Source organism: Trichomonas vaginalis, chromosome III, assembly GCF_026262505.1.
Source record: "Trichomonas vaginalis G3 chromosome III, whole genome shotgun sequence".
NCBI classification, from domain to species: Eukaryota; Parabasalia; order Trichomonadida; family Trichomonadidae; genus Trichomonas; species Trichomonas vaginalis.
Window position 1 is genome coordinate 18,204,665 of NC_067205.1, and position 14,527 is coordinate 18,219,191.

Genomic DNA, 14,527 nt, shown 5'->3' on the forward strand with positions numbered 1-14,527 from the left:
CAATCATCACAAAGCTCGTCACACCATTGACAACAAGCACAGCAATTGCATTCATAACAAAATTGACAATCAATTCCTGCTCTGTAGCATCGATTTGGATGGACACACTTGATGATGAAAACAATTATTCAAGGGATACAAATATAAGCTACTACGCCTGCAATAACAATTTCTTTAACAGGAATCTTTGTATCCGATTGTGATTTCCTATCGATATTGAAAAATGAAACTTGTTTTGGATTCGAGAAATCTACTATGCATTCAAATATATTTTTCTGCTCTTTATTTGTTGATTCTTCATCTGATAAATAATTATTTATATTAGTTAATATTTTTTCAGTATTAATAAGTTCGATACGATTTGTGACCTGAGGATCCATTGGTTGTTTATGAACTTCGCTTGGATTTGAATCACTAACAATATGCTTTTTTATTTTACTTTCTTTCATAATAATTTCATTAGATCCGGCTGTGGATGTGATTATTGAATGTTGATCTGCTATATATTTCGATAATATATTAAATTCTAAAATTTCTTGAGAATCTTCCGATGCGTGGAAAGATAATGACTTTACTACATTCTTCACTGCTATTCCAGGCCTGTTGATATCGATTTCGTTATCGAAATCTGGATATTCAACATTATTAATTGCTTTGAGTTTCAAAAAAGTATTTTTTGAATGAATTAAGGGCCTTACGATCATAACTTTTTGATGTTTTTTAGGTTGTAAACCATTTGATTGAATATTTTCTTGATAACGGATATTGAATACAAAATCTTTTACTTGTGATAAATCTATTGAGATTTTAGAAAGAGAATTATCATTTAGTGTTGTAGCAACATCATATCCTTTAATATTTATTGCCAGAACTGATAAAATAGTAAGCATGACTATCAGTTTTCTAAAAAAAGAAAAAACGACAGAAAAAATTGTGAGAAAGCAATAAAAATTTCAAAATAGTGAAATAATGATTATCATCGTGCATTTAGTTTTATCACATAAAAAGTGGATAGTTTACAAAATTTTATTGGGCAATATTCTTTATGTTTCAGACAAGCATGTCATGAAGCTTTTTGTTAGAATGAATTAAATAAAGTGTAATAAACTGTAGGGTGAATGTATAAACATGCAACAATTCTTTAGGTAAGAAATCAAATTTGATATAATATAATTTCGGGACTCAGTTGGCTAGGCTTGCCCGATGGGCAAGCCTAGCCAACTTCGTCAAAATAAATCTATTATGATTATAGGAAATGAGTTTATACAAATAAATTTAAATGCAAGTGATTATTATATAAAATAGAAGATAGACTTTTAGCTAAATTGAAGTAATTTAGAGAATAATTTGAGATTTTAGAGGTTTTTCAAATGAAAGCAAAGAATTTATTAAGAATTTGTTGTGAAATGAATACACTTCGGTAAGGCATTAGATTGCGTGATAATTGACAAAATCAATAAATTCCCAGATTGTGGGTTGTTTTTATTATAAATAGTCAAATTTTCTGCATGCAAAGATTAGTTTATGTTCAGTAGTCGAAACTTTTGAATGTTTTTATGAGATATTTGAGAAAATTGTCTAAAACAGATTAAATAACGTTTTTAAGATATATCACCAATTGAAGTACAATAAAACAATTTATCAAACTATAATTCAGTAGGTTATAACCAAATCAAAAAAAATTATTCCTGAAAAGCTTAAATTATTGATGAAATTGTCAACTTATTGAAATATAAATATATTTTTATGTGCTTATTGAATATCTAATTAAATCATAAGTGCACGTTTAGAATAAAAAGATTTGAAGAAGAACATCACTAATATGACCGCACAAACTTAATCAATGTCAGGAATGCCCACAACCATCAGTTCTATAACATATCCGCATCGAAAAATCTGCTGCAAGCTGAAATTTATTACAAAATTTCCAATGGCCAGGGAACCAAGCCAAAATTATTGGGACACTGATTATTATTATCATAACCCGTCTTATCTCTTAGCCAATAAGGAGAGTAATTGCTTATTTTTTACAAGAAATTATTTAAAAATTGGCGTACCGGCTTATTTTTAAGTTGATTCGTAATTACATCTAATACATATTGCAAATATCATAGTCCCAAAAAAGATGCCCATTTGAATGCCTTTCAATTTAAAATGGTTTAATTTTTGGTGAAATGATATTTATTCATGACTATTATAATAGTTAAAGTAAAGTTTTCAATTTTTGAATATTCTTTTTAATGTAAACTATTCAAATAATTAAAGGGATACTATTTTGAATTGAACATAATCTAAGTAGTGAGGACATTCAATTTTGAGAGAAAGGCCTTTGTAATGCCCCACAATTTTTGATAGCCCCACTACTTAGATTTTGTGACTACCTTATATATATCATCTAGCGGCGCGTAGCGCCGCTAGATGAATGAAAATGGTATTGCTATCATTTATCTATCTTTTATTTTGGTATCTTATTACTTATTCAATACTATTTTATGAGAAACATACATCGATTAGTAACAAGCAGTCCAGCATTTCGAAGTTAATTATGAGATTTTTATATATTTAATTGATGTATAAGTATGTTATTATAAGCAGATATCAATGATGTATGATTTCAAAATAAAGAATATTTTCAAACCTTTGACGATTATGAATTGAGAAAAAAATTAAATGCATAATTTTATTGTAAATAAGGTCGATGAAAAAATGAGCGTTTTTAAAAAACCGCCGTTTGAGAGGAAAATTGAGAGCACCGATGTATACTGTTTGACATTGTCAAAAACTTTGAAAGGACCAAAAAATTTTTAGTGTCAGAAAGTTTACAAATGTATACTTTCTGACAAACAGACTCTCAGAAAGTACTCAAACTGCTGTTTTTAATTTCCGCACTTTTTTTGGCGACCTTATACATTTTTTAGAGGAATTTAGGGATAGAAGTCTCAATTTTTTTTAATTGAGAGGAAATTTATAGGCACAATTTTATTATTGATTTGGATTTTTTAGATGATTTTAAAGACTGAAGTCTCAATTTTGGCAAAAAGCGGCTAATGTGGTCCAGCTGGTCTCAATTTTTGGCAGAAAATTAAAATAGAAAAATTAGTAGATAATATGTAGATTGAGATGTATTAATATCTATTTATTAACGATTTTGAACTATTTCAATGAATTTTGAATTTCAATTTTGCAAGAGTATGACTTAGAAGAATTTCCTTATGCAATCAATTTAGGTACCTAATAATAGAAAGATGTAAGTGAAATATATTGAGAATGGGAAGAATATTTGAAATTTATTTCCAAATAAAAAGGTATTTAATGAATATTTATAGATGTGAATCTGCCCTATATCAAAATTAAACCAACGTTGTTATATCATGCTTGAATTCTAAGTCTGGTTCACAAATTTGGAGAATGTGAAGCAAATAGCAAAACTCCTCTCAATATTTTTTGTGAGTGTCTTTTGTCACTTTTTGTGCCTTTGTTTTTATAATTGCTTATGATATCTCATACGATTTGTAACAAAACAAACCGCTTGGAATCGAATTTTGAACCTGATTTAATTTTGAAATTAATTGATCATGTAATTTTCGGAAATTTAAATGGATCAATCCACAGTATAATATAACCCAAATTGATATATGCTATTAGTTTAAAAACGATTAAAAATTGCAACCGAAAATGGTCAAAAGTAAGTCACGAAAATATGAAATTTAGATAGCTAATTTGATTTAATTAAAGACGACTAAGGATGTCAATTTGGAAGAAAAGTGAGAAAATTCCTAAAATGCTAAAAATGAATTTTCCAAACATATTTTTGTATCCCATTTTTTTGATTTTGAAAAAAATTTGGAGAGAAGAACTCTTCGTTTTTGAATTTTGTCACGATGGTTTTAAAGTATATTAGACACATGTATTGATATTACTATTTTTGTATATTTTGAGAGAAAATCCCTAAAAAGTGAGAAAATCTGAGACGGTTTGAGAAAATATATAAACTATTGAAAATTTGAATTAAACTTCTAATTTGGAAAAAAGAAATTTGGAAAGAAGAAAATTCAAAAATCGAGATTTAGACTCAGCATCAAATGGAGAACAAAATGTTTCTTCATATGAAGGAAAAAATTTTCTTGAGAAGAAATAGAGTTTTTAAAATTTTATTGTATGTAATGAAATAAACAAATATTAAAATTATTTTTTGATAACAAGAAAATTCCCAACAGAAAATATTTGAGACAAAGAAAAAAAGAAAATTGAAAAATATTACTCTCCTTTACATTTCATGAGATTTTCAATTTATTTTCATAAAATTGACAATTTTATACGTTTAGATGAAAATAAGTGATTTTGCTTGAAATAAAAATTATTGTTTGTTTACAGCTATCAAATAGATTTTTGCTATTTTGATTAAAATTTGTTAATCAAATTAATAATTTTTTTTCTAAATATCTTAAATATCTGGATCACTCACATATACGATGAATTAAACGATAAAAATAATACAGACTCAACTAAGTTTCCTGTCTTTCAACCAAAAAATATTATGCAATTTAAATTAAATTGTTTATTCAAAGATAAAACAAAGATAAAGTAATTATAATTATCATATACTTTATGAATAACTCTCTAATTGGATAAGATTTTCGTACAAATATTTTTATTAATATCGATAAGAATATGTTTACCTACTATCACCATATGTCGATAAACGAGAGTAGAGTGATTTTTATCATCGAAACTTTTTAAAAGCTGTAAGCAGGAAGTAATAATCTTGTTTTTTCTGAGTTAGTTGTAGAACTATTGATGCACGAGTTATCATTGTGATGTAGAAGGATGTCAATGTACTGACTGAAGGATATGAAGTGAATTGAATTTCATTGCATTTCAATTTGATCAAAATTTGTTGAAATGACATGAATGTGTCAACATCTGTATCACTCTCTTTCACTCCTTCCCTATTCTTTCGAGAACGAAGCTAGCTCAGCTTTCGCTGAGCGAATTGACACTTTTGATGCCCTAAACGTACATGCTCTCAAATTTATCGAAAAAATTATACCACTTAAACTAGTATATTCTTATTTTAAATATGATATTATCCTTAGAATCCACACTAAAATTCATTTAAATCAACTTTTAAAACAGTTCGAATCCTGCGCGTCTCACTTTTTAAATTTTCCAAATGGAAAATTATATTCTCCTAAAATGAAAACAATTTTCCGAATTGACATCCTTAAGACGACGAAAAAATATTTTTAGTCTTCTATATATCGCATCTATCGGCGCGCGGCTTCGCCATATTTTGGAATTCTTTTTCCTTCAAAATTCAGGAACATGCATAACCATGTTATACCAACACTTTATTTAATTTGATCAATTATTTTTTGAGAGGCGAAGCCTCTCAAAAAACTCGTCACTACTTATATTTATAATTCTCTTATTAGTAAAAATACATTTTTTAAAAAAACCAATAACGATCAAACCGCTTTTAGAATTTCATGGTTTGGTGATCATTATCTTAACTCGGAATTAAAATTTCCTATTACAACAAGCTAGGAAAGCATCCAGCCTCATCTCTCCATCGTACCAACCGAGATTTATCCGATTGAAGCTTATTCGGATTGTATTTCATAAATATTATCCTAGATTCGCCCGATTTTCCAACTTGGGCCAACTATACACTCTTCCACTTGCCTATTTCGCAGCCTGAAATTCTATATTATCTTTTATTTTAGAATAAAAAGTCTCTTTTTTAACTCACTTTTTTTACAAATCCTATGAAAAAGTGGTAATATATTTTTTTTCAGGTTTCAGAATTTTGAATGAAAAAGAATTATATTATTTTTTATGTTTATTCTCTAATATAATATAAATGTTAGGCTTTTCCCAAATGTTAGAAAGAACTCAAACGTATACTATTTTTTATGTTTATGGGGAATTGAAGGTTTATCAGAAAATAAATTAGAAAACGAAATATTTGGAATGTGGATAGAATCTTTTTTATTTCTAATTTTAATTTCGCATAAAAATGAAGAATATAAATCAGGAAGAATGATTTCTGTCATTGACTTTGATTTCGTAATATAATTTTCATTCGTTTCGAATGTATTATCTTCAAAATGGCATTCTTTTGCAGTAGGTGATGGTGATCCTGAATAAATATAAAATAATTTAGAAGCTTTGTTTCCTTTGAAGAAACATTGATTTACTGAAAGTGTAACATAATTAGAAAGAGAGAAAATCCCTTTAACTTTTTCTAAAACTTTGTTATCAATAACATTACAAAAATAGAAATTATGTATTCCATAAGTATGAAAAAAACAACATTGTCTATCTGATGAAATATTATCGAAATTACTAAAATTTGTTGTTGAGAGAGAAAATGGTTCAAAACTAACAAATGCTGCATTTTGATATAGTTTTGAATCAGAGATATTTATTGATGAAAATAGAAGAGATCCATAACGATGCCATAAAACAGCTTCATTACCTGTATTTTGAGTGAATGATGATTCAATAACAAAATTCTTGTGGTTATCATCTTTTGTTACTGCAATATATGAATGAGATCCTAGTACAAATGATCCTGTTGTCTTAGATTCATAACTACAGACTTTGTATTGAGCAAATGATCCTGATGATGAAAGAAATATGGATCCTCCATGAACTTCAGAGGAACATTTAAAGAAAGATGAAGTTGAAACAAGAACTTTTGTATTATCAGTTGGTGTAGAGATTCGGATAACGCCTTGTAGATTAAAATATTCAAAAAGAACGTAATCAACAAAGACACTGCTACTTTCTGTGACTGTTTGACTTGTATTAACAAATTTATCATAAGCTGCAGGATTATAGAATCTATTCCATGTATCGATTGAAGGGCTTGTGAAATGTAAACAAGCATCTCTTCTTCTTTTCCCGAGATTTTCTTCTTTTTCTTCTTCATACAAATATAATTTTCAATAGTTTACAAATTGTCAATGTTCAAAAATCTTAAAGGTGCACTTGTGCTCATCTGAATTTAATTCAAAATTAATGAAAAGTCTCGTCTTATATAATGATATAGTTTAATTTTGAATTAGTTTAACATTAATGACAAGCATGTCATGAAGCTTTTTGTTAGAATGAATTAAATAAAGTGTAATAAACTGTAGGGTGAATGTATAAACATGCAACAATTCTTTAGGTAAGAAATCAAATTTGATATAATATAATTTCGGGACTCAGTTGGCTAGGCTTGCCCGATGGGCAAGCCTAGCCAACTTCGTCAAAATAAATCTATTATGATTATAGGAAATGAGTTTATACAAATAAATTTAAATGAAAGTGATTAATATTATATAGATATATCATCTAGCGGCGCTACGCGCCGATAGATGAATGAAAATGTACATCAAAAATCGAGTGAAGCCCAAATAGATGAAAGAAAAGAATATTGGCAAGCATATCTAGCACCATTTAAACAACTTCAATGAAAGAATTATGATAATCCTGCGTTTATAATTCTATTACGGAAACGCTCGACTAGGATGAGAAATAGATTGCAAATCAAGTTAGAAACAAAGAAAAATGGTGGTTCATGTTGAGTATTCTCAACAGTGTGGCTAATAGCATCATTATACGAATTAGCAAAAATCAAATTCAATTTTTAAGAGTGCACACGAGAGGATCATGTAAACTTCAGAATTTAGAACCTTATTTTTAGGCATTATCTTGGCTACCTATTTAGGCTCGAAAAGCAAAAAATATCAAAAAATACAACTTGACTCCATTCTGACCCTTTCATGGAGGTAGTTTTTATCCGCTAGTATTTTCCCTTTGAATCTCTTTACAATTCGAAATCAAATTCAAACCTCAGTAGAAGAAAGGAAGAATCGACTTACTACGGTTGTAATACGAATAAATACATATATTTAATTATTTTTATTTACATAATAATTGTTTGAAGCTCATATTCCATCAAATTTTTAAATAAAAACATTAAAATTTTGAAAATGTTCATATATTTTAATAGGGTTTTGGCACTTTATTGAGGAATTACTACATACATAGTCGAACTGAACTTGATATTTTGAAATTTAAATTATTTATCAAAATTAAAATTTAACTTGAAATTTATAATTATTTAGTCATATTTTGCATAATTCTAAGTAGATTTTGTAAAAAATCAAGAAAGAAAAATTTTAACGTGCTTTATTTTTTCTTTTTTATAATAATACATATTATTATATAATTAACATATTCATAATGTTTCACCCTTTCAAAAATATAATCCTCCTCCTCTCAAATAGACGTACATACGGGTGGCCTCTTTTTTCAAAAAATTAAAATTTGAAATTTTGGGCTCAAATATTAGAGATTTTTTCAACCTTCAACGATATATGTTGTCTATATCAGACCTCCTTTCTTTTTGATACTTAACATTGTTCCTAAATCTTAGCCGTTACGGCTGTTCTGAAAATATTTTTTTTTCGAAAAAATTCGAAAAAAATTCTTAAAATTCAAAAATCCCTTAATTCCTGAGGATTTTGGAAAAAAGTTTTTACATGAACATGTGTATATTATATGAAGTATATTGATAAGGTAAAAATCAAATTTTATTGCATATTCATCGAGAAAATAAACTAACGAATCCCTCAAAATTGAGAGGGTAATCCTCCTCCTCTCAAATAAACGTACATACGGGTGCACCCTTAATAACGATGTAAACTTCTCAGGGTTTTATCGTCCTCCTTAAAGAATTAAGCAGAAACTTAGTATGATTAAGTAGGTGGTTAGATACATAGAAATATTTCAAAAGAACCTCGAATCTAATGAGTTCCAATCAGAATAGAGGAGAAAGATTTTGAATCCACAGTCATCATGAATAAAGATTAGCAGAGAAATAATATTAGCAATGATAGTTATAAGTTACGAGAACAATCAATACGAATTTGTGAAAACGGCTTAATAGTATAATTAACGATTATCAATTAATGTAATATATAGTAAATATCTGAAATACAATCATAATACTATGGAAAAATGAATATTTTAATATCAATAAATGAAATATAATAATATTGCTTAAAAAAGTTAAGTAACTTCTATTTTTTTTGCGATATACCACATGCTAATAGGAAAAATAGACTGTAATTTGAAGTAGGAGATTTGAGAGAAAAATAATGATTTTAAATTTTTACATTGTAAATTAATAATATACATTATAATATACTGTTTTGAATCTGTCAATAAATTGATTTCGCATCGTTACTTTTTCAGTAAAAGAGCATAAGCATAGTATTAAAAGTATGAACCTATTGTTTATCAACATTTCAATTCAAATATATTTCAATTGACCTCAAATTAGAACAATTAAAAATATAATGTTATAAATTTCACATTATAATATTGAACTTTATTTTGGCAATGAAAATCCGAATCAGTATTGGTTAACCAGTAAAAACGTTAAAGTTCAAACTCCGATTCGCTCAGTCTGAAGAAGAATCATATGGCAGTCTTAATTGGTAAATATCGGCGTAGATAATTTTTCATTTCAGTAAGATATCAATCTTTTGAAAGAAATGTAAATGATTTTTCAAAAGAATATTCTGAATTTTTTGAGGCCTTTCAATTGAATTAGATTTTTAGACGCTTTTAAATTTCTTATCAATTTTTTAATAATATTATCTAATACATATAATTACTCGTATTAATAAGTAGATATGTAAACTTCCTCTCAATTGATTATTCTTTTTCAATAAATTAATAACAGCATTGCAATTCATTCATTACTCAATATGGTTCAACATTTCCCAATTAAATTCAATTTAATTTGATAGCATGTTTTGAAAGGATTCAATTTCGATCAATCTATTAGAAATCATTAGAAACTAATATCTAAATATTTTCATTGAAATATTCTATTTTCAATCAAGTTATCAATAGATTTAAATTAATTCTGAACGTATCTCATTATTCATGGCCGAATCCTCTGTTTCTAAGTCTGTTTCGGCTGTAAGCCAAAACAAAGAGTATGTTTCAAATCTAGCTCATGGACGTGGTAGTTTCATAGATAGAATATTCCCATTAATCGATGAAATTTCACAATTTACAAAAATGCCAGAATGGATAATGAATATTGTAATGTTTTACTTTTCATTGCAATTACTCTCTGTAGGTCTTTGGATATACACTCCAATCTTTGAAAGAGTCTCAGAAAAGTATCATTCGCTTTATAATGGAATAATATCGGCGTTCACGATTAACACTCCTCATACATATACCAAATTCAATGATGCATTCTTAATACTATGCGTTGTTGTTGCTGCAGTTTCCATTTGCTGGATAATTTCAATGATTGTTTACAATAACAAGTATTATACAATTTCAGAGCCATTTCTTTACATATCATCAATAATCATTGATATTATTGATCCTATTTTCATCATTCCAAGTGCATTTGTACTCAATCATGGAATCACGGGCTTGAAATTCGGTTTTTCAATCAACTATATTGCAGAAATAATAGGTGGTTCATTATCATGCATTGTATTAAGTGCTATATTCCTTCTTAATACAATGCTAAGATCAAGAAGTGTTGTGTTAAGTAATTTGTTATTCCCATCATTCCAAACAATCGGAATTGCACTTTATATAGTTGTTAATACAGTGTTTTCAGTGATTTCTGCTATCTTTACATTCTTTGATCCATGGTATTTTGTTTTATTAAATTTAATTCATCTTTTCATCATGGGATACGTTTGTTACAGTATCTGGTACATTCCTTTCTATCATATATGGCGTAACTCACTAATGATGTCTTTCTCAATTACTTCAATTGTCTTGGATATCAACTTTTTAGTTTTGTGTAATGCATGAAAATTCGGTTCACTTCATTTTTGACACTTTACATATCGGATGTATTATCTAAGAATTATATTATAAAATAATAATTTTGTGTTTTATAAGTTTATTTGTATAAATTGATTCAAAAAAATGGAAAGACAAGAAGTGGATCTGCCAAATGAAAATCAGATTTATATTACGGCATATCTTGAATATTCTATTGGCAAAAAGACAGCAGACCAGGTTGCAAAAGATTTGCACATAGGTAGAAAAAAATTATTATTAAAATGGCAAGAACTTGGTTTAAATCCAAAAAAGCTCGGAAGACCAGAAACTCCTCTTAGAACAGATTTGTTACCAACCATTCACGAAATAAAAGCTAAGTACAATCTAGGTTATAAAAAAGTTTTAGAGAGTTACATACATGATGACACAGTTTCATTTCACGATATGCTTAAATTATACGAAAAAGAGAATCTTTTCAAATTTCGGCGAGATCCAGAAAAAATTGATGAACATCCAAATCAGTATGTTTCCCAATACGTAAATCAGCAATGGCATACTGATTTAAAAAGCTTCAAAGAAGAGACAAATGGTACCAAGCATACTTATCATTTAATTGCCTTTATCGATGACAGATCTCGTTTTTGTATTTATTACGAAATTCTTCCCGATAAAACAATGAAATCAACTTCAAAAGCTTTACAAAATGCTATCGACTCTATCAAAATTATTCCATACGAACTTTTGACAGATAATGGATGCGAATTTACAGGAAAGGACTTCAAAAACGTTCTTCAAGTAAATGGCATTCAACACCATCGGACAGAACCTTACACACCACAGTTAAATGGTAAAATAGAGAACGTTTTTGGCAAACAATCTTTTCGGCTCGCCCAGATTTTATCGAAATAAGAGAATTTTTACCTCACGCAATAGAAGAATACAACACAGTATGGGTTCATACAGCTCTTAAAGATCTTTTCGGTGGAAAACCTACTCCAAAATCAATTTGGGACCAGGGTCCTAAATGGACAAAGGACTTAAACCCAAATCCTGAGTTCGAAATACAGCCTCGTAACTAAAAATAAAGTAAAAATACGAATAAACATTTTATTATAATTTAAATAATTTTTTTATTCATAAAGTAATACGATATATAGCTAAGCTATGTAAGGATATTCTGATGCTGAGAGTTTAAGAACTTTAAATTACGTATAGAAAAAAATTCATTTAATATTTTGTAACATTTTTTAAATTGATAGATAGTTAGATTTTGTAGGGGAAGGTAAGATTCTTAGTGGTAATAATGGTCGTTGAAATTAAAATGAATGTAAGATTTGTGGAGAAATTGTATAAATTTGCATAGTGTTAGATTCAGAATAGGAGCATATGAGCCAGTGATTGTGTCTAATGTTTTTAAGGTGCTAATTGGAAGTAGAAAAGAAAAAAATTTGTTGCAATAACATCATATTGCAAAAAAGTTTTTAAAATATGATGTATGAATAAGAGTATGATTGGTATAGATTTGGGTTGTATAAATGTGATTGAACAATTGTTAATGGAAAGTTCAAAAACTTGGGTGCAATCAGAACTGATTGCACCCAAGTTTTTGAACTTTGTATAAGGAATTGTTGGCTATGATGTACTGATCATGAATCAGTACATCATAGCCAACAATTCCTTCGCAAACAGCGGGGAACTTTGTCTGAATAGTTTAACATTCAGACAAAGTTTCCCGCTGTCAGAGAGGGAATGGAAGGGTAAGAGGTATATATTCATAATGTATACCTCTTACCCTTTCATTCCTTATACAAAGTTCAAAAACTTGGGTGCAATCAGTTCTGATTGCACCCAAGTTTTTGAACTTTGTATAAGGAATTGTTGGCTATGATGTACTGATCATGAATCAGTACATCATAGCCAACAATTCCTTCCCAAACAACCCGAAATTTGTCTGATTCCACACTAATTTTATTAATTTATCTAAACTTTTATCCTCGTCTACAATTTAATCATCAATAATTATCTCTTGTTCTATTTCACTATTATATATATATATATTTATATGATTTGATTTAAAAAAAATAAATAAATAAATTAATAAATCATTTACTCAAATATATCAAAAGTTTTATTTTTATATATAGAGATAACTACTTTTTTAAAAAAATACCCTATATATTTTTGCCATGTAAACTTGTCACTTTTGTCAGAAGTGAAGTGAACCAAATTTTCATGCACAACAAACTTTTTAGTTTTGTATTTTGTAAAGTCTCTATCGTACAACTTTACAATAATCGTTCTCGCAATTTCATTATTTTAGTTAGTATACAAGTCTTGGGTATGGTGGCACTGCGTTCCACCTTACCCAATACTTGTGAATTTGACACTTTACAAAACCATTAACGTATATTTTACAACATGAACGCAAAAAATAACTTAACCTTAAATATTTACAAAGCCGCCAACAATTTCACCTCACTATCGTTCTCACTAACAACTTCACTAATGTTCTCATAAATTTTCCTCAATATCTTCATCATCAGTGTTAACCCTATTGTAGTCATACTTGAAGCCATAAACTTTCTCTAACTTCTTAACGTACAATTTACATAACTTACCTTCGTCATCGTATGGTTTAATGATATAACTATTTCTATCTTTATAAACAGTCAATGAAAAGTCAACTGGTCTCGGATGTATTTGAAAGAACATGTTATGCTCAGGAAGGAAGAATAAATGTTTAAATGTATGTTTGTTATATGTTTTGATTTGTATGAGTTGCTTTTGTTCTGTCATTACATCCAAATAAAATAAAAATAATTTTAAAAATAAAATAAAAAATAAATGATATCACCACCCTCACACGTATGAAAACATAGCACAAAAATAAATTTAGGTGAAGTGGTGAGATCTCACCTCTTTTTTCACCCTGTTGAATTCATTGCTTTATAACTCTCTTCCTTTCTCCAACTCTTCTAACTTCTTCTTAAGTTCAGCAATGTTGTCCTCATGAAGTTTAATCTTTCTCAAAATTCCTTCTTTATCTAATGGTTGCTTTATCTTTCTAAACTGAACTCTACCATCCTTCATAGTATGAATGTAAAAACCTTCTGGAATAATTCCTGATTTAATGTATTCTACCAAAAACTTTTGTTTCATTGCTTCAGTGACTTTATTTGTCATTTCAATCAAATAAAAATTTTAATATTAAATAAAAATAACGTTATTTTTTTCAGTAAGGAAACGCAGGAGTTTTACGATTTATTTGTGGTGTAGGTTCTGGTTTAAATATTGGAGTCGGTTTTGGAGTTGACTTTTGAACAGGAGTTTGTAATTCCATAGGTTCAGGAGTCATTGAAGGTTTTGCTTGTGAAGGCGTTGGTTTTGACGTTGGTTTTGGCGAAGGTGTTGGAGTTTGTTTAACTTCAGCTACTTCAGTATTATTTACAACATTTGCTTTATTTCTTTTCAACATCATTACTGCTCCTGCTGTAGCTAGAAACCTAGTGGGAGACCATATTTTTATATAAGGACTTGACCAAATGCTATTTTTTGACAGGAGCTGGTGGAACACCTAACCTTGGTGAGACTGCTCTTTGCCATTGTGCAGCTCGTAAGAAATATTCAATAGGTGCTCCATATCGTTTGGTAAAGTTTGTTTCATAGATGGTGAAGGTTCACGAGAGCTTGATGAAGAACTCAT

At 28.5% G+C, this 14,527-nt stretch overlaps 2 protein-coding genes and 1 pseudogene across 3 annotated transcripts, besides 6 other annotated features; 1 reads left to right on the plus strand and 2 right to left on the minus strand.

The window, feature by feature from the left end:
• Positions 1-128: 128 nt before the first annotated feature.
• On the minus strand, positions 129-704 carry TVAGG3_0723420 (uncharacterized protein; the record flags this gene model as incomplete). Its single annotated transcript, XM_001308307.1, has 1 exon — positions 129-704. One exon carries the CDS (start codon positions 702-704, stop codon positions 129-131), a length of 576 nt encoding a protein of 191 aa, XP_001308308.1.
• A 6,941-nt stretch (positions 705-7,645) lies between these two features.
• Positions 7,646-8,297: a mobile genetic element.
• A 1,654-nt stretch (positions 8,298-9,951) lies between these two features.
• TVAGG3_0723440 (guanylate cyclase protein) lies at positions 9,952-10,851 on the plus strand (the record flags this gene model as incomplete). Its single annotated transcript, XM_001308308.1, has 1 exon — positions 9,952-10,851. One exon carries the CDS (start codon positions 9,952-9,954, stop codon positions 10,849-10,851), a length of 900 nt encoding a protein of 299 aa, XP_001308309.1.
• A 55-nt stretch (positions 10,852-10,906) lies between these two features.
• Positions 10,907-10,951: a mobile genetic element.
• Positions 10,952-10,968: 17 nt separating this feature from the next.
• Positions 10,969-11,899: a mobile genetic element.
• A 1-nt stretch (position 11,900) lies between these two features.
• Positions 11,901-11,945: a mobile genetic element.
• A 423-nt stretch (positions 11,946-12,368) lies between these two features.
• Positions 12,369-12,779: a mobile genetic element.
• A 363-nt stretch (positions 12,780-13,142) lies between these two features.
• Positions 13,143-14,527: part of a mobile genetic element that runs on past the window's edge.
• On the minus strand, positions 14,060-14,527 carry TVAGG3_0723500 (annotated as a pseudogene). The gene has a single exon. A coding segment is annotated over exon 1 (468 nt).